The sequence below is a fragment of the Zonotrichia albicollis genome, chromosome 10, assembly GCF_047830755.1.
Source record: "Zonotrichia albicollis isolate bZonAlb1 chromosome 10, bZonAlb1.hap1, whole genome shotgun sequence".
NCBI classification, from domain to species: Eukaryota; Metazoa; Chordata; class Aves; order Passeriformes; family Passerellidae; genus Zonotrichia; species Zonotrichia albicollis.
In genome coordinates this window covers 25,621,250-25,645,041 of record NC_133828.1, presented here as the reverse complement: position 1 = coordinate 25,645,041, position 23,792 = coordinate 25,621,250, and the positions used below count along the sequence as shown (strand labels likewise).

The 23,792-nt window shown below is 43.3% G+C and overlaps 1 protein-coding gene and 1 long non-coding RNA gene across 5 annotated transcripts in view; one reads left to right on the top strand and one right to left on the bottom strand.

The window, feature by feature from the left end:
- The first annotated feature begins 137 nt into the window (after positions 1-137).
- On the top strand, positions 138-11,516 carry LOC141730460 (uncharacterized). Its single transcript, XR_012581967.1, has 2 exons — positions 138-1,567; positions 10,006-11,516. It is a non-coding gene; the product is annotated as an uncharacterized LOC141730460 (long non-coding RNA).
- Positions 11,517-12,467: 951 nt separating this feature from the next.
- Positions 12,468-23,792, bottom strand: part of WIPF1 (WAS/WASL interacting protein family member 1) — a 52,482-nt gene continuing 41,157 nt past the window's right edge. For all 4 annotated transcript variants that reach the window (XM_074548461.1, XM_074548460.1, XM_074548462.1 and 1 more), the window contains 5 exons: positions 22,747-22,914; positions 20,803-21,552; positions 18,077-18,289; positions 16,333-16,446; positions 12,468-15,020 (listed from right to left, as the gene is read on the bottom strand). In XM_074548461.1, coding sequence (XP_074404562.1) covers positions 14,965-15,020; positions 16,333-16,446; positions 18,077-18,289; positions 20,803-21,552; positions 22,747-22,914 — 1,301 coding nt within the window. In that variant the 3' untranslated portion in view covers positions 12,468-14,964. The remainder of the gene's footprint in view (positions 15,021-16,332; positions 16,447-18,076; positions 18,290-20,802; positions 21,553-22,746; positions 22,915-23,792) is intronic.

The following is a 23,792-nucleotide window of genomic DNA, read 5'->3' as shown; positions in this document are numbered from 1 at the left end:
CGCGCTCGGGAGTCCGCCGCCCCCGGAGTACGAGAGCGGAACGGGTCCCGGCCGCTCCCGGGGCGGCCTTCGTGGCTGCCGCCAGCTGCCCGCAGCCCCGCGGGCGGGAGGCCGGGCAGGGTCACCCCCCGTTATCGGCCCGAGGCAGCGTCACCTGCAGCTCGGCGGGCCCGATAGCGGCGCCGGCTCCCCTGGCCCTCAGCCTCCTACTCCCGTTCCAACTTTCCCCGGCAGTCAGAGCGCTTAGAAACACAACCCCGTGTTTTCCACGTGCCGTCGGCTCCACAGATCTGACCAGTCACTTGTTTCCCCAGTAAAAACTAAAGATTGGTAATGACAGAAGATTCTCTTGCAAAAAACGAGGACGCAGCTTTCTCAAGGCTTTCCCTTTGCACTGCAATTGAGGGCACAGCAGTTCCGGCTGTCCTTTTACTGAGAGCTAAGCCAGATTCTGCTGCTGCAGAGATAGAAGGAGTGAATTCAGTGTACCTCATTCTCCCCTCCTGATCAGACTAACCAGCTTCCCTTACTCACTAAGTGGCAGCAATAGGTGAAATAGTGGAATGTCAACCAGTCTGTGTGCTCAGTAGCTTCCCATTCCAAACTTCCAGCAAAAAAAAAAAAAAAAACTCAAAAAACTTGCAAGGAACTTCTAGGAAAAAAACCTAATTAAACAAGCCCTCTTTCCCCTTCAGCTAACATCCAAAAAAGACCAAAACAGAATAGAGAATTATCAAAAGATGTTATTGACAATTTATGAAGCATTGTGTCAGATACAAATTCTTTCCATAGTCAATTCTGTTCACAAGGTCTACTGTTGAAATGCTTACCAGAAATTTATATTATATAGCAAGAGCAGCAATATAACAGAAATAACACTTAAGGGGATTAATTGGAAATAGAGTTAAAAAAATCCTGTAAAAAAATGCAGCCAGGGACAGAAACTTATGGGGATAAACATGGCAGCTAGAAACTCTTAGAAGATAGTACATTGTCTGCTTTAAATTTAATTTAATACTATCATATATCTGCTTTAAATTCAATTTAAAGATACTGATGCTTAAATTTTATCTTTCTGTACTAGTAGTGTATACACTTACTAGAACCTCAGCTGACATGAAGCAGCCATGTCAGTGCTTGACTCCTCACTGTCTCTCATTCCTGTCTACATCCTGTCCCAAATTTGGGCCCACACAGCCCAAGCAAAAGATCAGCAAGGGATTATTCCAAAGCTGTGCCAAGGTTTATGATGTATGTTTACAGCTGGAAGGTGGTGCAGCTTGTTGGGTAACACTCACCCACTGGTAACGTTAGGGTGAGACTTTGTTTTGATGCAAACACTAATAAAGAAGATTCTTTTGTTAATTTTTTCACTGTTGAAGTTTCTCTGCTTGGCACCTGACAAAGAGCACTTTCAGACTGATTGGTTTTGGAAATACAGTATAATAAGGCCTTTCTGATTTTTTGGCTTTCTGTCATTCATTCTTTCCTATAGACATGACACCTTAGAGGGATGTGCTTTGGGGAGCAGCAAGGGAGGAATACCAGACCATACTAAGAACTCTTGGTAAAAATGCATGCCTTCCCTTCTCTTGAATACATTTTTTTCCCCTTTGAAAAGATCATTAGTGCTTTAGCATTTAGTAAAGTATTTAAAATACAAGAATCCTTCAGCTGTTTGAAAAGAGCATACATTTGGCTGGATAGGCTGCTCATTGACTGCTATTGATATACACCAACCACCAGCCTGATTTCCCAAGGGATCAGCAGTAACAGGACAGAGCTCTTTCCACCTCAGCTCTGGCATGCACAGCATGCCAAATCAGGTAAGCACACTTGACCCGAGTCTTGTGTCATCTATTGGGGAACACAAACAAATTAAAAGTGTAATACTTCAAAAAAGTAAATAGTAAACAACCTCAAAACCCAGAAAAAGTAAAATACTTGAAAGTATGAAAATGTAGTATCAAAGGCATGTGAAAAAATACAATAAAATTATTATATCCGCTGTCTAAATAAATGAAGCAAAAGTATATAAATAGGACTTAATATGGCATATTTCCTCTTGCAGATTTTAATCTTTTAAACTATACTATAAACAGCCTAGCAACTATCTCTCATTGACATGCAGCATCTTCTGAGATGAACAAAGAAGAACATGAGGGTCTTATCCCTTGCCCTGTTAAGAAACATGAAATCATTATTAACCAGACTGTACCATCAGAACAGCACTGTGAATAACTCAAGCACCAGATTACAGGACCAGTTCTCCACTTGGCTGGGAAATGTTAGGAGCATGGCTTTCTGGTTTTTTTCAGCCTGGATAATTAGCAATGATAACATAATGTTGAAGTCAAGAAATCTTTCTAATGCAGTATTCAATATACAGGATACTCCTGACTATATCCAAAGACCATACAAGAACACCAAAGGGCAGTATTTTCTCACTGTTTGACACCTCCTCTCTTCTCCCTGAACATTTAACCAAACCTCCATAGGTGCTTTCTTTGAGCCACATTTTCTCTGGCCTTGAACATCCCCTTGTGTTCCACTGAGCATCTTTCTGTTCCAACATCCTGCCTTTATAGTAGAGTTAAATTTCTTTTTCCTTGGAAGATCTCTGTAAACTAAGGGTAACAGCCATGGACATCAATTCTCATGGAGTTTTACCAACCCACAGAAGTATCAAAAATCCCCCATGTATTAAATTAACACCCAAACATAACTACACCCACAGCTATAACAGTACAAATAATGCATGGGAAAGGCAAGTTTTTTGTGTACAACCTCCTGGGAGGACAGATTTATAGAGACCATCAGCTCTTTATCACAGCTACCCTCTACCACTGGCAGCTCAGATCACAGTTGAACTGTGGATCACAGAAAACACAGTTACTGCCATTGCAAAGCCAAGCCTTCCAAAAGCCACTAAGCTGAAAGTTGTCCCCAAAATTTTAATTCAATCCTCTTGAGCATTCCCTTAAAATGACATAACATTGTATAATCATTAACTACTCTCCCCCTTGATTTTTGTTGTTTTTCATTCAAATTGGGTGTTTCCATCCACTTATGTGCCACTACTTATGTTTCCATCCACTTACGTACCACCAAAGTTGTCAATAGATGATGTGGGAGACAATTTCTGCTTTTTGATCTGGGCAGCAGTTCAAGCATTGAAAAGCATCTGGAGCAACCATTACATGAGCCATCCTGTGGCTTTCATCACACTCATTTCCCTGCAACAATTACACACACACAGGCTGGGCCCACACAGGAACTGCGAGAGGTTCACTCTCAGTGACAGCAGGTTTCAGACAATGTCCCTTTCAAGGACTGGCAGCGACCACATAAAAACATTTTACAAAGGCATACAACTGAGCCACCTTGGAAAGGTTTCCTGGGAAGTCACAAATGCATCTTTGTACTCGGTGTGAAGGCTACTTCCCTGGTAAACATAGCAAGGTGTGAAGGCTACTTCACCAGTAAACTCAAGCACTTGTTGCAAAACCCGAAATTATGGGGTATCACAAAGAAAAGCACTCAAGAATTTACTGTAAGCAAGTACATTTCTCCAGTTTGTTTCTGAAAACACTAAAATTGGATTTTTAATTTTTTTCTTCTAGAGAACTAGCATGGAAGTTGTAGTCAAATTGTTAGGGTGTGGTGATAACTGAGACAACCTTGCCTTACAGTAGCAAGTGTCAGGTGAGCTTCAAAACAGCACTATTGATTAAAAATGTGGAAAATTCTCCAAATTACCTCTCAGTGGGGTATTAGAAAAATATACCTTTTCCAAGAATAGAAAAAAAGAAAGAATACAGAATACGAGAAGACAAGAAGAATGTCAGCAAATGCATCAGGATGAAATCTGTCTGGAAATTTACAGACAGCTGCACACCTTGTTTTCAACAGCATGGAAAAATCCAGGTACCAACACAGTAATTGCAGCAATGGATAGAGACATTATCCCTTCTTAGGTAATCTCCTTATCAATCACAGGAAAAATACTTCCTCAATAGCTCCTTGGCTATTGACAATGAGCCACACATTATATGAATATTGGATTTACACCTACGGACAATGTGGCTTTGTAACTCCAGTACTGGAAAAAAACACCCTTTTCTTACAGCTCATTGCTTAACAAGTAAATGGATTATATAATGCACAAGGCAGGACCCGTGCTCAACCTCTGTTTTCTTAGCTGACCCCATCCAAAAATGCATTTCTAACTTTGGTTATCGAAAACTGTAGTCCAGGGTTCAGAAAGTTAGTTGGTTTGTGATGTCTGCTGTCCTACAGTTGTGCGTAGGACGTGCAGGAAGGACATGAAATGATTATCAATACCTAGATGTGTCTGGTCACTTACACTGACTCACGTGGTTACTGGCAAATAAACTATAGTGCACAATACACACATGGTTGATTAAGCAACAAGGGAAACCTGAGGAAAATTAATCTGTAAACAGGAAATAGGCCCCTGGATTGTGTCTCTGGAGGGTGGTGTCACACAAAAAGCATTTGTCCCATTAAAGAATTTCTAAAACTTCTGAGGCTTAGAGAGAAAAACCCAACACCTGAGAGAAATTCTGAGTGTCCTTAAAGCAATATAACACAGAGATCAGGAGAATGCCATATGTTACTCATAAGCTTAAGCTTGTTAACACAGAAATTATGAGGGATGCATTGGGTGTTTACATTCACCTCAGTTCCCTTGGAATACTTTTGTAAAAGATCTTCCTTCTTAAGAAAGCAATTTATCAGCTCATCTATAATTTCGCACTTGTCCACCTCATTATCTGCGTTGGTTACGGGAACTTAATTGGTATTTTTCACATAGCATCTTTTGTAAGACAGTGGTATGTCCAAGCTGGTTTTGAAACAGTGTTTACTGTACTCCACGCATTCACTTCCACTTTGTTCTCTGGCTGAGACAATTCCACAGAACTGAAGGTGCAATTATAGCCTTCAAAATACTGTATCTGCCAAAAGAAAATACATGAAGCTAGTACAGACAAATTACAGAAAGTCAAACTAAGACTTCAGCAGTAATTATGTATGTTCAGGTGTGTTGAAATAGACCGCTTAGAAATTAAGCCCAGTAAATATTGTGCATGGTGAAATTCACCTCTCTAAAGCAAAAAATAAAGAAAAGTTCAAGTTAAATTATATGGAATTAAATAAAGTTCAGAATAACCCCATGTGATTTTAACACTACAAGTTTTTTTTCTGAAACTGCTTCAGGGAAGACAAAACAAAGTAGAAGAGACCTCCTAAACATACAAATTCCATCCTTAATGCTAGGGCATCAACATTTTGCTTGGCTCAGCAAGAAGGTAAGTGTGCTAAACTCAAATGCAAGTACTCAAAAATTAGTTACGTAGTTAACCAGACTAACTGGGGAAAATATGCAAAAGTCAAAGAAAAAAAATCAGTATTTCAACTTAGAGATTACAAATGCTTTAGCTGAAAAATTATTATCAAGTTTTTTCCATTTGCCTCATATTATGGTTAGAGCTGTATCTAATGTATGTAGACACTTAAAATATTAAGTACTTTTATAATATTTATAGTATAGTATTTTCAAATACTAACAGAAAAACAGTATGGGGTGAAATTATTAAGAACAGAGCATAAGAGTTACAGCTCTTCCTCAACCTAAGAAAACCTTTTCACCCATTTTGGCATAGGCAGCTTATTACTTACATGTTCTCAGTACTCTGAGTGCTCAGTCACTGGAAGACCACTCAATTTTGGCCTGAATCCTCAAAACCACCACCAAAAAACCAAACAAAACCAGGACAGCTATTAGTGCTACACACAAGTTTCCTTAGCAGATGCTGCTAAGGAAAACCATTAAACCATTTTGCTCAGGAAAACCATTTAAAAGCAAGCTGCAGTGCTTAAATAAGCTGCTTCTGGTGTGTGACCTGCTGCCGCTGTTGCTTATTCAGCAAGAAATTGATTAGTAAAGAAATCCCACCAAATATCCCACCCCCCTAAAAAACCCCAGCAAACCAACCCAAACAACCCACAAAACCTATTTTGGTATCACAAATTAAAAGCTTTGGTCATATTTTCAGAATATGACCCACATCTTCATAAAGTCTCTCCATATACTAAATATGCATTTGTGGTCACATCACTATTTTTTTGCAAGCCCCTATTTATTACTTACACAAATACAGCTTAAATGTTGTCCATCAAATGTATAGATTGAAGTGCATTGCCTCTTGTGATAGAAATCCAATAGTTTTTTGTTTATTTATTTCATATTCATTTCACCACTACTAAATCTTTCCGGCTACTTGTGTCACAGAACTGTATTAACAAGCCCTCTTCTTCCTGAATTGTCCAGCAGAAAGCTAATATACCTTCTCCTCATTATATTCAGCAGTTTGTCACTACATTTAAATTAATGGCCACAACAATACAAAGAACTTCCTTTCTTAACTCTTCCTTTTTGAGTAAGTACTGATTTTAAGACTGCAATATTGACAAAGTAAATACCTTAGAGCTCTCTGTTACTTCCACTCGGCATTTCAATTTAAAAAGATATTTTGTTTTAATTCTTAGCTCCTTCTCCAGCTACAGTTAAACAAACAAACAAAAAAAGAAGTTTAAAAATATTTTTTAAAAAAGCTAAAGACTTGGATTTTTTTAGGTCTAATAGTGTGCTGCTTTCTGTTGAAGTGCAGTGGAGTAGTAAGGTGTATTATGCTGTTGCATCATTTTAATGCCAGTGCTGGAATGTGACTTGCCTAAGAACTGTGTGACTGCGTGAAGAGTCAGCCGGATGCGCCTGCAGTGAAACCGCGGTGGTGAAAGAGCGCGTAGCGTTCCCGAAGCGCTGCAATGCGCGCGGCCTCGCGGAGCGCGCTGGGCCGAGGGGACCCGAGGTACCGCGCAGTTCCACGTCCCGCCACGGGCAGCAGCGGCAGCGGCGGGTGGCCGGGCTCGGGGAGCAGGGCAGGCGAGTGGCGGCTGTCGCACGCCGTGGAGCGGCGCTGAACGCTCAGCTGCCCGGGCCCGGGCCCGCCGGACGGGCGGGAGGCACCGCGCGGGCACGGCGACACCGCGCGGCCACCGAGACACCGCGACCGCGGCACAGGGAGAACAGCCGGGCTGCGGCTGCATCCCCCTGTGCCCGCCTGCCTGGCTGAAAACACACACACACACGGCGTCTCATTTTCTGATGCACGCTTGGACGTGGACTAGACACGTATCCAGTTAAAAAACGTATTTTCAATTCCTGCCCCTGCTCACAAGTGGCCATATGTAAGAGAGAGGGAGGAATGAAGGTTCTGGCACATACGGTGATTCTCTTAAAGCACCCAGCAGGGTATTGTTTCTAAATCAGCAATAAACTGGAGCAAACACACCAGCCCCCCAGTTGACTGGCACTTGGATGAAAGCACAGCAGCAGTCCTGCAGGCACAGCTCAGGAGATGAAAGTATCTATTTAGAGGAAAGGATCATGTATCTGTCTGATTTCAAACAAAGGCTCTCAGGTTTCATAAGGCACCCAAGATCCTGGCCAAATAGCAGAAGTGAAAGTTTCTGTTTTAAGTAAGGAGGGGGAAAAAACTTCAGCAGAAGGATTTCAGCAGTTTGCAGTGAGGGCTGGTTTTGAGACAGCACAGAAAGTACTGATGGGCTCTGCAGTCCCTGACAAATAGCACAATGATGTTATCTACAGGTACACGAGTTCCAGTATCAAAATACCAACGACAGACTGGGGTTTCAGCCTGGACTTTCACCCACAGCCTTTACCTTGCTCTCTTCAAAGTGCTCTGATTGTTTCAGCTGCCTTTGGCTCTCATGGCTTGGTAGTGCTCAGCCTTCAGATGCAGGGGCTCTGCTGCTCCACAGGGCACACGAGGGCTCACCAGTAACTCTGAATTTACTAAAATTTCTGCTAGAAAGGAGAAGGACAGGAATGACTCATTTTCACATCCCTGTATACATGAATGCTTCCTTCAAGTTGGGTTACACCCAACACCCACTGCTTAAACAGCCATCTTTGCATCAATACAGAAACATTTTCAGAAAGGAACTGGTTACAGGCCTTATTGTGTACAGTGTTCACACCAGGTTGGAGCCAAACTCTGTTTGCACTTAGGGCACATGCAAAAGGTAGCCAAAGTGGTCCCCTTTGAGAAGGGCATAGCACAGTAACAGAGCCCTGCCCTAACTACAGGGAGAGATCACCTGTTCCTGTTTAGCAGAGAGAAAGGATGGACAACAACCAACAGCCCTCTCTTTCCACCTTTAAATTAAAGGTGTTTAGGCAGAGGCATCTCCTGTATTCCAGCAAAAAAAAAGAAAATAAATAACAAGAAGAATCCCATTTTGAAAATGAGAAATTATCTATGTAGCCTAAATCTCAGCATTCTTGAAAAAAAAAAAAGCTTTTTTATCTGCAGGAAAAAGAAGGGTGGTAATAACAAAGAAGAAACATGATGGGAATGATAAGAGCCTTATTGCAGCATCATATAGACAGCTTTCATGATAGATTGCTATTTTACATTTTGAATGTAGCTTTTGCTGAAGTCATACATCATAAGCCACAAATATGTTTTAGGATTAAAGAAGAGATTATCTGATGTTCTTCAGTAGACAGATAGATATTGGACACAAGGTAATGTTATCAGCAACCACCCTATTTATTCTCTATGTTTAATCAAAATATTTTTGCGCCAGTCATCCTTTCCTCAGGATTTTTTCTGTACCTGGACTGCTGTTGAAATCTTTAGATAGGTTAAGAGCTCGATTGCCAATCGATCTATTTCATTAGTTAACCTAAATACTATATTAAGTGTTTTACAGAGAAGTATGGGCCAATATTTAGTTCTGACATCAGTAATTTGCTGGGACTAAGTTACTATGTTCAGTGTAAAATGGAGTCAGACTGGGTGAGAGGGCAGAGGGGAGCAGCCTGTGCACAGGAGGCAGGAAGGTCACTGGAAACTGCTGAACCACGATCAAAGGAGTTGCATATTTATGTATGTGCTGTGTGCAACACAGGAGCCTTCCTGCAACTGCAGGGAGCAGTCAGAACTGTTTTACAGGGTAGCCCATGGGTTTCTTTTAAATCAACAGCATTTTTTGAGTTAAATGAAGGAAGGACTATGTTGTGGTTATGACAAGGTCACAGAGTGCTCAGCTCAGTTCCCTCTTTCTGAAGCCAAGCAAGTGGTTTGATTTCTTGAAAACTAGAAAAAAAAAACCGATTTCTTTGGTAAAACATGCCTACTAGCTGATGGCCAGATTCATACCTCTGTGTTCTCAATCAAGGCTACTGCCACTGACATCTGCAAAGGTCTCACAGCCTGCTGAGCCAGCTCCTTTACAGCTCACCAGCTTCCCCCCACTCTCCACCATGGTTTCTCTGTTTCCATAGCCCAGGCATCAGGATTGCTGGGTCTGCAGGCTACACAAGGGTTGGTGGCATAAGAAAGTGCGCTTTGTCTCAGTCAGTCTGTAAAATGAAGGTATCAACAAGCAGTCCCCAGAGATGTCAAAGGATCCGCAACTTGCACGAGTGTAAACCTGATGTTTAACTCTTTGCAAGACAGAATTATAGTACAGAGTTTTTTAGCTTTCCAAATGACCTTTCTAACTTCTGAGAAGAAGCTGGAAGTGCAGCTTGAATTTTAACCTCCTGTGGACTTTGATAAAAGGTTCTTTCTTTGATGAACCTAGTTCAAATTATCTGAATAGCTTAATGTATATGATAAAGAACAGGGCTCCAAAGTCAAAAGGAGGGTTTGTTTCCTATTCTCTGGCAGCTTTCTGCCTTGTGAGTGGAGACACAATAAATAAAAATCTACACTTACCTACAGTGATTTTCCATGTCATCTTCCCCTGGCAAGTGCCTAGCTTGCCCTGCCAAGAGCCAATGGCCACAGCTCACCCAACAGCCACGTACAAGTACAGCATCACAAACCACTGGTTTTCAATCATTCTTTATCCTAAAGTAAACTCATTATTTCTCCTTATCTGCAGGTGTCCTTCACTGTATGTAGGACCAAAGTGCTCTGAGAATTACTGCTGTGCTGCTGTCCCATGGCAGACAGGAGGAGGGGAACAGCTCACCCCAGCTCCTGCCAGGCTCACTGCTATGCTCCTGCTAAAGCCAACAAGTGCTTTTGTCAAAGAAGTAACTGTGTTTGTCCTCAATGTAACAGTCTGCACCAACAATTAAATAAAAGTAAAATTTATTTGGTATAGGACAGAAAAATAACAAAATCACTTACAAAATAAAGGTTAAGCAAAAAAATTCACAGAACCAGATTAATATTTTATAAAAAGCTCAAACTTTAAGCATCTGATAGAAATGTTACTTTTTGCTCAGCCTGTTTTATGTTTTATATTGGCTTCTTGTGTGGCTTTGGAAGTCCAAATTTAGATGTCTTCCTCTGCATGCATTAGTTTACACTCAGGAATATTTACCACAGACAAACTGTATTTCAAAATGGCAATATACATAAAAGGTTACTCCCTTAAGACATGCTGTTTCCATTTTTGCTTTTTACATCTGCATACCTACCTGCTGCATACTCACTGAGACCATACACACATGCCCTGCTTCTGCCCGAGTTATTCCAATACTCCCCTCATTGCCAATGCTCCAGTTAGATTTTAACTGAATGGTCCAAACACATCCATCTTACAGGCTACAAGATCCCTGTTTTCTTCCAGTGTACATGAAGAACCATTCCATGAATTTGCCCTTGAAGTGCTCCTGGATATCTCAGGTGAGAGATTGTCCTTATTTTCTGCTGAATACCGTTTCAAAGATGAAGGCTCACACAATCTGTGTCCCGTGGAGTCAATGTACCGCTGTGTCAGGTCCTTGCACCCAGCTGTGAGACAAAGGTGTTCACACCACTGCCACGTGGAACTCCCAAGTGCACATCTGATACCCTATTTTTTACTCTAGTTCTGGTAACAACATTCAGTTGCTTTTATTTCCTTGAGCAATCTTCTCTTTTCCAGTGTCCTGTGGCCAAGGGGCCCTCTCTAGGTCCCTCAACATTTGACATTCTGCTTAAAATAAGTTGAGTTTGATCACTCAAGTCCATTCTTTATCTCCAAGGCAAAAAAGTACCGTTCCTATTCCCATACTTCTGTACAGAAGATTGCTGTGTTACAAGACATGTGATGCATGATAGCAGTTTAGCTCCTTTATCCCCTGCTCCAAGACAGATCTACAAGTGTCATGCAAATAGCTGATGCTGCAAGGAGAAACTACTGCCCAGTTTTAAAACTGACAATATAAGGAACTTCTTTCACAGTGCTGTCTTGCAGAAAAGAAAAAACAAACCTTATGATTCTTTTAGTGTTGGGAAATGCTGGATTTTAAACAAGAACTTTGCCATGTTATTTATTTCATTTTTAGAAATAGACACTTCCTGAATCACAAGCTGAGTTTCCTTTAACAACTCTGAACATTCATCATTGTGACCTCTTCTCCCAGTGGCTGGTGCAGAAAGTCATAACAAACATAACACATGCTTTTCTTCCAAAAATATAGAGCAGAAATTATTTTCACATGGTACAAAAGTTATTCTCATTTTATTTATGGAGTTGAATGAAACAAAAACAAACATCCGTGGCTGTTGTCACACAGTGCAAGCCTCAGTGGTAAGGTAAGAAGACAGGTTGAGGTGTGAGGGTTTATAATACAATGCCATTGAAACAAACCCAGCAAATCTTAGATGCAAGCAGTGAATCCAATTTACTTCTGTAACCTCTGCAACCACACTGACTGAAGTCAGCTGGGCTGTGTGGACAGCAGCATCAGACACTGGTTTTGGGACAGGTCTGAATTTTGAGAGCAATACCAACAACTGATTGTGAAGCCACCCAGTGCCCACATACACCTCACCTGCACACTGATCCAGTGGCCTCTCCACGCACTGAGCTCCACCTGGAGTTGGCAGATTGAGCACACAACCACAGCAGGGTTTGGCTCAAACACTGTAAAATGCTACCATCGGCACTGTGTACTTAGGACCTGGAAGAGCAATGTCTATTAATTCTTCTACTGAGACACAGAAAAATTGACTAAAAAATTCATAAGGCACCATTGATTCAACCTGTTTTGTATTATTCCTTTTTAACACTTCATAGTGACATAAATACTTTAATACTGATCATATTGTAAATAGCTACTGCTACATGAAGCAATATATTGAATGATAAAATGCTGCGTTGTTCTGGAATATATCTAGGGACTTTTACAGCAAAACATATAAGTGGAAATGCTGTTATGTGAAAAAAAATGTTCCTTTCTGCAGTATTAAGCTATTTTACATGTACACCAAACATCTATTCTGAAGAGTTTTCTAGAGTAAAAAATAATTTCTAAAACCTAAGCAGCTCAGGATTCTTGGCTTGTTAACCTGGGGCCTTTTACATAGCACATTTTAAAGTGAAACTGAAGCTGGTTTTCCAAGTCTTTGGTAGTGGTCCAGATTTCTGGTCAAAAAACCTTGCTGAAACGATCAAATACAGGATATTTTGAATTATACAGAGTATTGGAAGAACATTGGGCAGCATTTTCATTGACTTACCAAAGTAAAACAGTTATGTTGGAAGCAGGTAAGTTATAAAAAAATATCATTTCTGGAGGGCTGGGGTTTTTTTTTGGCTACATAGCTATTTGGATATTAACAAAGATTTGGCAAGTCAAGGTACTGAAAATATTGTATTCTTAAATTCAAACTATTGTTCCTTAGAAAAGCATTAAGTGCTTCTGCTTTATAATATGAATACAATAATTTATCCTTTAAGTTATTAGCCTAAAAATCTTATTTGGACTTCTATTCACAAAATAATATCCCAAAGAGACAGGCACTTTAAGTGACCTCTATAAAATACATATACAAATTCAGCATTGTGCCAGGTTTGATTCCAAGGTGCACCTGTCATATGGAGGTTCCACCAGTATCTGTTTAAGGAACTCTTAGAGCCACGATCCTGCAATTGGATGCAGCTACATCCCTGCGCCTGCGCATTTCATTGCAGGTTCACGAGCATGAACAGGAACTACAAATAGGTCACTAAATACAAAAATGTAAAAAACATGCTGTACAAATGCTGTCACAGCTAACAAGATTTTGTAAACAAACACTGAAAAGATCAAATTAAATTTGATCTGGCTAAATCCAACTCTAGTCTCATCTCCTTCAATGTGATTGCCAGGCAGAAAGCAGATCTGCCCCTCCCTGCTCACAGTCGGAGCAAAAAGCCCTATTCACAGACCTTTCAGCAGGGTCCAGACTCTCTTTGGCTAAATTCCCTAGATTTTCAAGGACTGACCTCATTCTAGCCACAGAGTGTACTTAGGATATCTCCCATGCTAGGGAAACATTTTCTTAACCTACATGACTAGTTTCTATGTTTTATTTTGGGTTTTTTTGAGCAACACCCTGTGAAGCACAGCTGCTGACACAGGCTTGGTAGGGATCCCAAGGAAAACACTGAAGAAACATACTGCTGATGAGACTGAGAGGATATTTTTCAGAGGTCCAATTAATAAAGAGCTATCATTGACCAATATTTCAATTATCATCATCCAATATTTCAGAATTATCATCTTCCTCTAATTTCCAAAAGCATTTTATACACATTTAGATCCACTTGTAAAATTCACTCATACAATGAGCTCTTTTCTCATACACAAAATTCAAAAGCCATTAAACATATTAACCACTTGCCACAATGTTAGAATACTTTACTCTTTCTTCTATCATAAGCCTTGCAGCTCTGTAGAGATTCCTTTCAGCAAAGTTTGAAAGGACAAGCTTCATAGCCAAATCTTTCCATTTCTCTTGAACCAATGCAGACAGCAAATTTTGGATGCTCCCACTTGAATGTACAAACCCCGGACCGCTCTCACAACATCAAAGGGCTTTCACTGAGGAACATTTTTGACCTTGGCCGCTCTACCATAATGGAAATCAAACACAAGCTCTCTGAGACTCGTGACCTAAGTGCCAAGAAGCTTTGTAAGTCAAACCCCATCTTTTAGTTGTACCAAAGAAACAACTGGGAAGCAGTCTGTGGAGCACTGGCACTAGTGATGCTTTACAGGAGGAGCCTGTAGCTACAATAATTGCTGTGTTTGCACTCAGACTACCTTCTGAGGACTCCTCATATGCACTATCAGGCAGAGGGCATTACAGCAATCCAAGGCATGGATGACATGACATGGGTTGGTCCACATAAGAGTAGGATAGAATTAGGTCACAGAACACATAACACTATTAAAAAATAGGAAAGAGGGTTAAAAAAGTATTTTTTTTATGCTGGTGAATTCTTCACTTGTGCTTTTCTTTGGAAGATTCTCTGAAGATAAAAACAAGGCCAGGGACACTCAATCCTTGAGGCAGGAGGTGTTGTGCATTGTTTAAGATTTGCTTGACTAAGCTGAAGTAAAAAAGTTAAAGATGAACTCTTTGTCACCATGTAGTAGATCTATGGCTTGCAGAAGCAGATAGGCTGAGTTAGGCATGCAAAGAAGGATCCAGGGGACTCTTGGCTACACTTTTTACCCAGCAACTGTTTTTTTAAGCATCAAATACTTTATCATTAAAATAATACAGCTACTGTACCCAAAGTGAATGAAACAGCTTTGTTCAAGCTCTATCAAATTCAAAGCCAGACTTCCCACGGAGATCTCCAGGGAACGGGGTTGGACATGGTAAGCATGATGCACATACGTTCTGTAGGGTCCACAAAATGCCTGCAGTTTAAGCGAATAAAAGTCAGAGCTTTGAGCAACTATAGTCCATAAGCCACATCTATTACTTCTGTAATAGACTGAAGTTTGTTCCAGCTGACAAGCCAAAAGTGGAAATCAATCAGGACAGACAACTTTCCAGTCACGTGGACAGGAGAGTTGACTTGAAGGAAACTTGAGAGCAGATGTCACCCAAAGATGGGCCAGAACTCATTTCACCTTGGGATAGGCGGGAGCGGGGGGGCACCTCTTTCTTTTCGGACAGAACCACCTAAAAGAGAAAGAAGGGGTTTTGGTGTTACTCCTCCTGGAATACTCCTTCTTTTGAAGGGGAGTTTACATCCAAGCAAATAATTCAGTAACTGTTGAAGAGCTACAAATTTTCATGCCTGGCCATTAAAAAAAAACAAAACCAGCAAATCTTTGTAGAGTTGCTGGTTTGTTTATTAAACAACATCAGAACTTCGAACACTGTAAAATAATGTTTTTAACTAATGCTATCCCTAATGCCTGGAAAGTGTATGTATTTTGGTCCGTTTTCCCCTTCCTAAAACGGACTGCTGGTTCCTGTTAGCCTTACTAATTTATGTGAACACACAACTTCTCAGTGCTACTTGCCATACGTGCAAATCTCAACAAACTGGCAAGCTCTAAACACAATAAAATTTCAAAGCTCTTAATGTTTTTCCCTATATGAAAATCTTCACATCAAACTCACAAATGAAAACACAAAAAAATGGACATGTTACTTTGCCTTCCTTTGTGGACTAATACAAATGGGATGAAAGCTAACAGGGCAAAGTGAACAGTCAGAGACTAACAGGAATCTCTGCCTCAAACCAAAACTTCATCATCTGGAAACAGGAGAGAAGCATCTGCATATACAGATGATTACATGATAACTGTGAGCCACCAATGCCACTGGTTGTAAAAGAAGCAATTGATCCTTGGGTCTATCAGGCAAAATACCCCAAAAAAGTGATAGGAAACATTCATGCTGCTGTAGAAGGCATGTTTGAAACCTGAGCTGGAACAGCATGTAACACAGATTGGAAAAGACAAAAACAAACAGAAGTGTATACCTAAGCAGCTCTGCTAATCAGAGAACATGGCTTGGAAGCAGAGTGTAGTACATTCAGATTTATTCAGCCCAGCAAAACAAAAACTGAGAGGAGGATATGACTGTTGTCTTAAAAAACATGAAGAGTTTAACACACAAGAAGAGAGGAAAACTAAACTCAAGGATGATGCTGGCACAAAAATAAATGGCACAAAAATGCATTAATTTAGATGAGAAATGAAAAGAAAGTTCTGAGGGATTTTGTGGTTCTGGCTGCCTAGAGCAGAAGGGCTGACTATAATGGCAGAGTTGGTCACTTACAGTACATGATTCAACTTAAAAAACAAACAATTCCCCACTCAAAAAGTTTTAGAGGGCTTGTACCTATGAACTTGCATTTAGCTTTTCCAGTGTGGTGAGGAAGGACAACCAGACTGTTAGCCTGAGAACTCTGGAAACCTCAGCATCCAGATTCTTCCCCATGCACTTGATTTTAAGACAATACACTGAAATTCCAACTTACCTCTACTGTCATTTCTTGCTAGTTTACTGGGATAACTTCTGTTCATGGGTACATATGGCTCTGGAGGTGGCAAATCAGATATCGGATGAAAAGAAAATCTGCTTTCCCATTCATCTGAAAAAAATCCCATGCAATTTACTCATTAGTTTTCTGATAGAGCTTAGGAAAGTCAATTGACACTGACATCATGTTTAATGCATGTTTTAAATTGCAAAATGCTTACACAGCTGCATACTGAACCAGCACTCTCTTAGGAAGTCAGGGAAGATGATGCTTTAGGTTAATTTGGGAATGAAAATTTCTATCAAATCGATCATTTTGTCAGTTTAATGCAAAATTACAGATCAGGAAAACAGCCACAATTCCACTAAAATAAGTCTTACTGTCCCTTCCATGTATAACAGATCTGCTTTTTTAACACACACAGATATGTGCTACCAGAACTGCCTTGTTTCACCTACTTCAAAACAGTATTTTGCTCCTGGTATAGAATTGGCCACTATTCAAGTGTCATTGATATATCAAGCTCAAAAGCATACTCCCATAAGCACTGTTTCTTCTCTCTTAATATTTATATTGGAAGAAGAAAAATACCCATTATGCTAAAATTTATGACAGAGAATCCTGTATATAACTAGTGTCAAAAATGGAAAAATGTATAAATGTATTACTTGAAGCTATATCTCTTTAGACTACAGGGGCCCTTTTGCTGTACTTACTGAGTCTATAGAATTCTAAATAAAGCAAGCATACCAGTTTCTTCATTGAAATAATAGGAAATGTTCCAAGAGCCCTGTTTTGCACCAGATTTTGAAAGCCTAAAGAAGAAAGTGCGGGCTAACTTAAACTTTGTTATTTCTTCACTTGCTTCCTTCAGGACTTTGCAACCATAACTTTATTGAGATATTGCTGTATTTTACTGCATAATGTAATGAACAGCTCAGTTAGTTCTACCTGGCATTTGTACATGTGATTATTTGCTGGATCCAGTTTTTCTGTGTTTACTTCCAATGGCTGCAATCAGAAAAAAGTGTGTAAAGCAGCTGCATGTTCTGAACCCTGCAAATTTCTTGTGCAGGAAGAAATACGCCTGTGATCCTTCTGCCTTACCTGATGTGTGAAGATGTTTTAAAAGCATGAGCTATAGTTCATTTTCTGTTTGCTTTTTTCTAACCTTATAAATGTCAGGAATACCAATTTTGGCCTTACATAATTAACTGAAGGATTTATCTGTTCTATGCAAGTAGAAAACAATTAAAAAGAAAAGCATGACGAATCTTTAAAACACAGCAATCTTGGACCTCATCTTTTTAATAAACACTAGCAGAAATAGATACTTGACATTTTCAGCAATGTTCTGACAATCTCTTCCCTCATCTGTTTTTCAGCTTTTGAGTCATCAAACTTGTTCCGACTTCCGAAGTGTCAGTGTATCTGTGGTTTGAATGCATATTAGAGCTGAAACAATTCCCTTCCTTTTTTCAGGGAAAAGGGTTTGAAAAAACTTTTCAAAGGGTTATTTTGGAGACTGTATTGATGACTTTGCAATTCTGCTCTATGTATAGCATATTTATTATGTTCTTACTTGCCAGGGTCAACTGAGACCCAAGTGACACTTCTGTTGGTCAGAAATCAAAGGCTGACACTAGAAACTAAGCCTCTATCCCAAACCTCCTTTGAGGTATTAGGGCCAAAAGCCCCTACACCTTCTCTGCGGAGGGCAAAGAGCTGGGAGGTGGCTCACCATCACCGGGGTCCTGGAAGCCGTTTCTGACAGCTGCCGAGGGCGGCGGTGGCGGCGGCGGCGCTGCGGAGCCGGGCCGGTCGGGGGGCAGCGGAGGCCGCGGCCCGGCCCTCGGGCTGTCCAGGCCTGCCCGGGACGGCAGCTGCGGGGCGCTGGGCAGGGCCCGTGAGGTGCTCCCGTTCCTGCTGATGGGGGGAGGCGGTGGCAGCGGGCCTGGAGCAAGGCAAGCAGCAAACACACAGATGCTGTTAACACCAGGGGTTACTCTCCCAGTGGAAAGCCCCTGCGGGCATCCCAAGGCCTCCCGCTAACACAAAGGGCTGTGTCAGGACCCTTGGCCCCAAGGGGTAATTGGCCCTCAGCACCCACCCGCTAACACAAAGGGCTGTGTCAGGACCCTTGGCCCCAAGGGGTAATTGGCCCTCAGCACCCACTTCCCTGCTCTCCAGGGATTTAGTGCTGATTTGCAGAGTACAGCTCACAGAAGCAGGTATATCTAAACATAAACACACTGCAGTGTCCACACTCGTATTCCCCTCAGCTACAAAAGCCTCCTAAAGGTCCTGCCTACTTTTAAACCACTCTAAATTAACAGTGGCCACACCAAGCAGAAGTCACAGCGGGAATTCAGGGCGCTGTAGAGATCCAAACCATAACACATTTCCTTTTTATGGACCACTGCAAGGCAAGAGGACGTGCAGCAGAAGGCACCTGCTACCTTCAGAGGCTCTCTGTCCATAGGGGTGGTTCCCTCTGGGCGTGTGGTGCCCACAGGGGAGCTCTGCCCAGGAGTGGCCGCGTGAAGCAGCAGCTCATCAGCTCACTCATTTACAAACAAATGAGCTGCATGACAGGTTTTTCAGTAGCTGGAGCATATCCATCTCCCTGAAAGCAGGAAACAGACCTCACACATAGACTGGCACTTCCAGTGTTTGTGTATCTGTAACTGACACGGACGTGACAGGTCAAATACGAAGGTACAGCCTATGTAACACAGACCCAGGGCTGCCCTGAGGGCAGGGGAAGGGCGCTTCTATTAGACAAGTAAACAAAGACAGCAAAGCTGCTTCTGCCAGGGAGAGAAGTGCCCATGGTTAGGACACAAGAAGGTGAAGCAGAGGGTGCGGAGAGTTACGCATGTTCAAAAGTCTCACTACCTCCTGCTTGGGGCAGTTGGGCAATTGACAATTATGTCAATTTTCCATAAATGCTTCCCTGTCTTGATGAAATCTATCTACAGACGTGCACTTTGAAAAAGAGAGCAGTAGATACTGTGTCTCCAGCAAAAAGCATTGAAACATTTCAAGAAACATGCTGTACTTTGTGTATTTTTGCTCCTCTTCTTATTTTACAAAGTTTGCCTTCAGGGAATGGTTTCAAAAAGTGAGAAGCATTCAGCAACTTTCAGAATAGTTTTGCTTGCTCTCTCTAAACCTAGCTAAACTCCACTGTCTATACTGAACTACTGCAGAATAGGTGCATTCATGTTTAGAATGTACTGCTACAACTTCCTTCTACTTACTGAGCTGGAATTGAGCCAAAAGAAAGTTAGTGCAGGTTTGCTAAAACCATCTGCCAAAGAAAAGGGTCAAGTAAGAAAGCACTGGTGGCAGCCAAGGCCACCACAGAACAAACTCTTAGAGTGACTGAATAATTGCAGACACTCTCTGCAACTTTGACCCATCAATTTGGTCAATTGTAATGGGATTTCTTTGATTTATCTACTGCAGGCTGCACTAGCATTGTGCCATCCTCTAGGCTGGCAACCAGCTCCACAAAGCACAGTTACAGGGCCACTGTTTTCTGTACAGCTGCTGCAGGTGTTGGAGCTCCAGATTGGTTCAAGGATCTGGAAAGCAACATAGCTGTCTGTGGGAGCTCCCATCACATTCATTTCTCTTGTCTAGGACTAGGCAGGCTAGAGATGATTTCTGAGTTTATTCCAAAGGATGAAATGAAAAGGCAACTCTATGGAGTTTCCCAGCAGTATCTTCTGTGCGATGCTTTTCTCCACCTGTTACAGGGTTTGATTGTGCCTAAATTCTCTCATCTCAAGGGACACCTATCAGGTATCAGAGAGCTGAGTTATGATGTGGAATTCTTAAAAGTTATGAACAACAGTTGTCACAGAGAACAATGTACATTATGAAATTGGTCAAAGGAGATGATTCTACTCTTAGTCTAATTTGATACGTACATACGGTAAGTAATAACACTTAGTCACGCGGTAACAAGTGCTATTACATTTAACAACTGTTGGCCAGGTCTTTGATTAAAGCTGTTGTATTTGACTGTGCTTGTGTCTCTGAACACGTAGAAGGTCAGGTTCCACAAACCTCCACTCGCGAGAATGCAACCATTAACTCACACTGGTTGACTCAGGAAGTCATGTTGTCACTTTACCAGAAGCTGCTTTGCATCAAAGAAGGTAATGGGGAAATCCCTTTGCAACCCTCGTCAATTACAGTGACTATAATGAAAGTCACCAAAATCTATAAAAGCACACGTGAGCACACTGGTGATGCACTTTGACTTTCCTTAAGCCACCCTGACGCCCACACACCCTCACTTCCAATTGCAGAATTCCTAGTGCCTAACAGGGATGTCATCCTGGGAGGTGTTTTTTCTGCATGTGAAACTGGCATGGGCATGGCCAAAGCAGCCTCTCCCCGTGCCACCTGTCCCGTTCAGGCCCCCTCTCCCCTGTCCCCGTCCCCGCTCCCTACCTGAGCGGCCGGGCGGGTCTCTGACGGGCGGCGGCGGTCGCTCTCCGGGCGGCGGGGGCAGCGGTCCGGAGCGGCCCCCGCCGGGCGCCGGGCACGACCCCAGCGAGAGGTTCCTCTGCGGCAGCCGCGGCATCTCGTCGCCGCCAGCGGGGGTGGGCGGCACGGGGGGCGGCCCCGGCCTGCTGGGGGGCAGCGGGGGCGCCGGGGCGCCGAGGGCGGGCCGGGGGGCGGCGGGCACGGGCGGCTTGCTGTTTTGCGGCGGCGGCGGCGGCAGAGACGCCTCCCGGGCGGCGGGCGGCCGGTGCCCGGCGGGGGGCGGCGGCGGGGGCGGCGGTTTGTCCTCGGCCGGCCGGCCCGGGGTGGGCGGCAGCGGCGGCCGGCCCGAGAAGGGGGACGGCGCGCCGGGGCCCGGCTGCCGGAGGGGCGCGGTCGACCCCGCGGCCCGGCTGCCCGGGAAGGGCGGGGGCGAGGGCCCCAGGCTGGGCTGCCGGCTCAGCCCCGGCACCGGCGGCGAGCCCCGGTTGTGCAGGCTGGAGGCGATGGGCCGGGGCGTGCTGGGCACCGGCGGCGGCGCCGCCTCGGGCTTCGAGCCGGCGTCGGGCCTCGGCGGCGGCACGCGGCTCCTCTGCGGGTCCGGGGCGGCGGTGCGCGGCCCCGGGAAGCGCGGCGGGCCGCTCGGCGGGGAGAAGGGCTTGGCGGCGGCGGAGCGGCCTCCGGGCGGCAGGACGGGCGGCCGGCCTCCCCCGGCGTCTGCGGACACAGGATAGGGAGCATCAGCGCCGTGGCACCGGGGCCGCGGTTCCCAAGGGTCTGCGAGCGGCCAGGGCGCAGCCCGGCACGGGGCACCCCTGCCTTGAGGCTCAGCCCCAACGCCGGTACCATTGGGAAACCGCTCCAGGGTACCGGGTGACATCCTGATATTGCTGAGGAGGCACGAGTTAAGCGGCCACAAAGTAACAGAAGTGATGCAGCCATCATACACCAACCAGTAAAACGGGAAGGGAAGAAATTGTGAGGAACAAGTACCAAACAGCATCAACCTGAGAGCAAAGAAATCTTAGCTTTTAAATTACATTTAACAACAAAAGGTCATCAAAAAGTTTTTTTCAGCCCTTTCTGGTAGCTGTGATCTAAGGATGTAGTTGTGCACATCAGGAAGAAGGCAGCTGGCCTTGCAGTTCACAAGTACTGCTCTGTGATGCCAGGAACTTTTGTATTAATACAAGTTCCCAAAAATAAACTGTGACACAATAGAAAGTACCAGCTCTGAGAGACTGTGTTGTACACATGTGCTGGAAAATTATGTTAGGCTATAAAATACATAATATTTGTAACATTCTACAATCTCCATAGCATAGTCCTTCAACAAGTATGAAATCCTTCAATGTCCTTGAACTTAAAAAACTCAGTGACCCCAGATGTCCTCGTTTAAAGGGGCATGAGGCTTGGGGCAGCTGTTTGTCAGCCAGAAGCACACTCCAGACAGCCTCCATCTGCAGTATGTGTACCAGCCAGCTGCGATGCCTCATGCACTCCCTAAGCAGCAAATCATGCTGTTGTGGAGCTGACACAAGTACTTTCCATTTGGAAAGTAGATCTTTTTTCCTGGTGCACAAGAAAGAATTAGCCTGGATCCTCCTCTGTTCCCCTCTTGTCCTGCACACCCAACAGCTAAGGCAAGATGTAATTTGCCTGACTATACTTTCAACACTACCAAGATCTTTAGCTTTCATCAATACAAGAGGATGGGTAGAAAGGGAGTCTAGCTTCTCCCCCATAAAACCTAATAGTAAGAATAAAACAAGATTCGAGCTGAAAATTACATTTCCTAAGAGCCTAGGATATTTGATGGCTTCCTCAACCCCAGCAGGTAATTTATTGCCGTGCTATGAAGGCTTTAAGCAATGCCATTTTTTCACACTGGAAATTCAAGGTCTTTCTTACCGGCATCTCGATTTGCAGATCTGAGCTTTGGCATTCCTGCTTGAAAAAGGCCTCCAAGGCCAGGTGGTCCACCGCCACCAAAGCCACCACCACTGCCACCACCAAAACCCCCACTGCCGCCGCCTCCTCCAAAGCCACCGCCGCCACCTCCACCAGATCCTTTGGGTTCTGTCGGGAAAAGAGATCCCCCATATTAGTGAAGCAGGACTGATCCTGCCAAGTCACCTCTTTCATTAGAGTAATGCTTGTAGCTGGGGAAAAAAGGGATGAACTTTCAAAACACACAAGGTTTGGATCATCACAGCTGCCATCATCACCACCACCACCACTGCACCGCGGAGGAGCTGGTGCAATAACCATAACAACCATAGCCTCTGTGTTTTATCATGCCATCACTACTTTAGTCTGCTCTAGACTAGAGAGCAGAGCAAATTGCTCAGAGAATTTGGAACTGAGCATGGATGGGACCTCTGAGAACATAATATAGTCTTTGTTAGCACCTTAGTTGCTTCTTCCTGTTTCTTTGTACTTTTGCTCTCTTATCCTTCCCCTCCACGTCTCCATAAGCAGAGACAGAGCAATCTCATGGGAAAAAGGGAAGGAAGGAAGAAGGCAGAAAGTCCCTCCTCCTGAAGGTCTCTGGGAATCACTGCTGGGAATGCACAGAATTCTCTCATTATTGATGATATTGCAACATATCTACTTATTTAAACAAAGCCTAGTAGCAAAGGTGATGCCATTTCCGTAGGTTCAGAAGTGCAGTGACAGAATCATTAGCTGCTAATGTTTCCAATAGGCAGGAATTATTTTATCAGCCCTCAGGTGCTGGGCCACAAAGGCTAAGATCACTTCCTTAATTTCTTGGAATCCTGATTTCCACAAGTTGGCGTGGGTAAAATTTTCACTGACTTTGAAGTAATTAAAACCTATGGATGGAAAGCACTTCTAAAAATTTCCCCAAGAAAAAAGGAAGAGTGTATCCACAGGGGAATGTTTCACATTATCCTTCTCTCTTAAGCATGTCAGCTCAGTTCAGCTCTGACTCA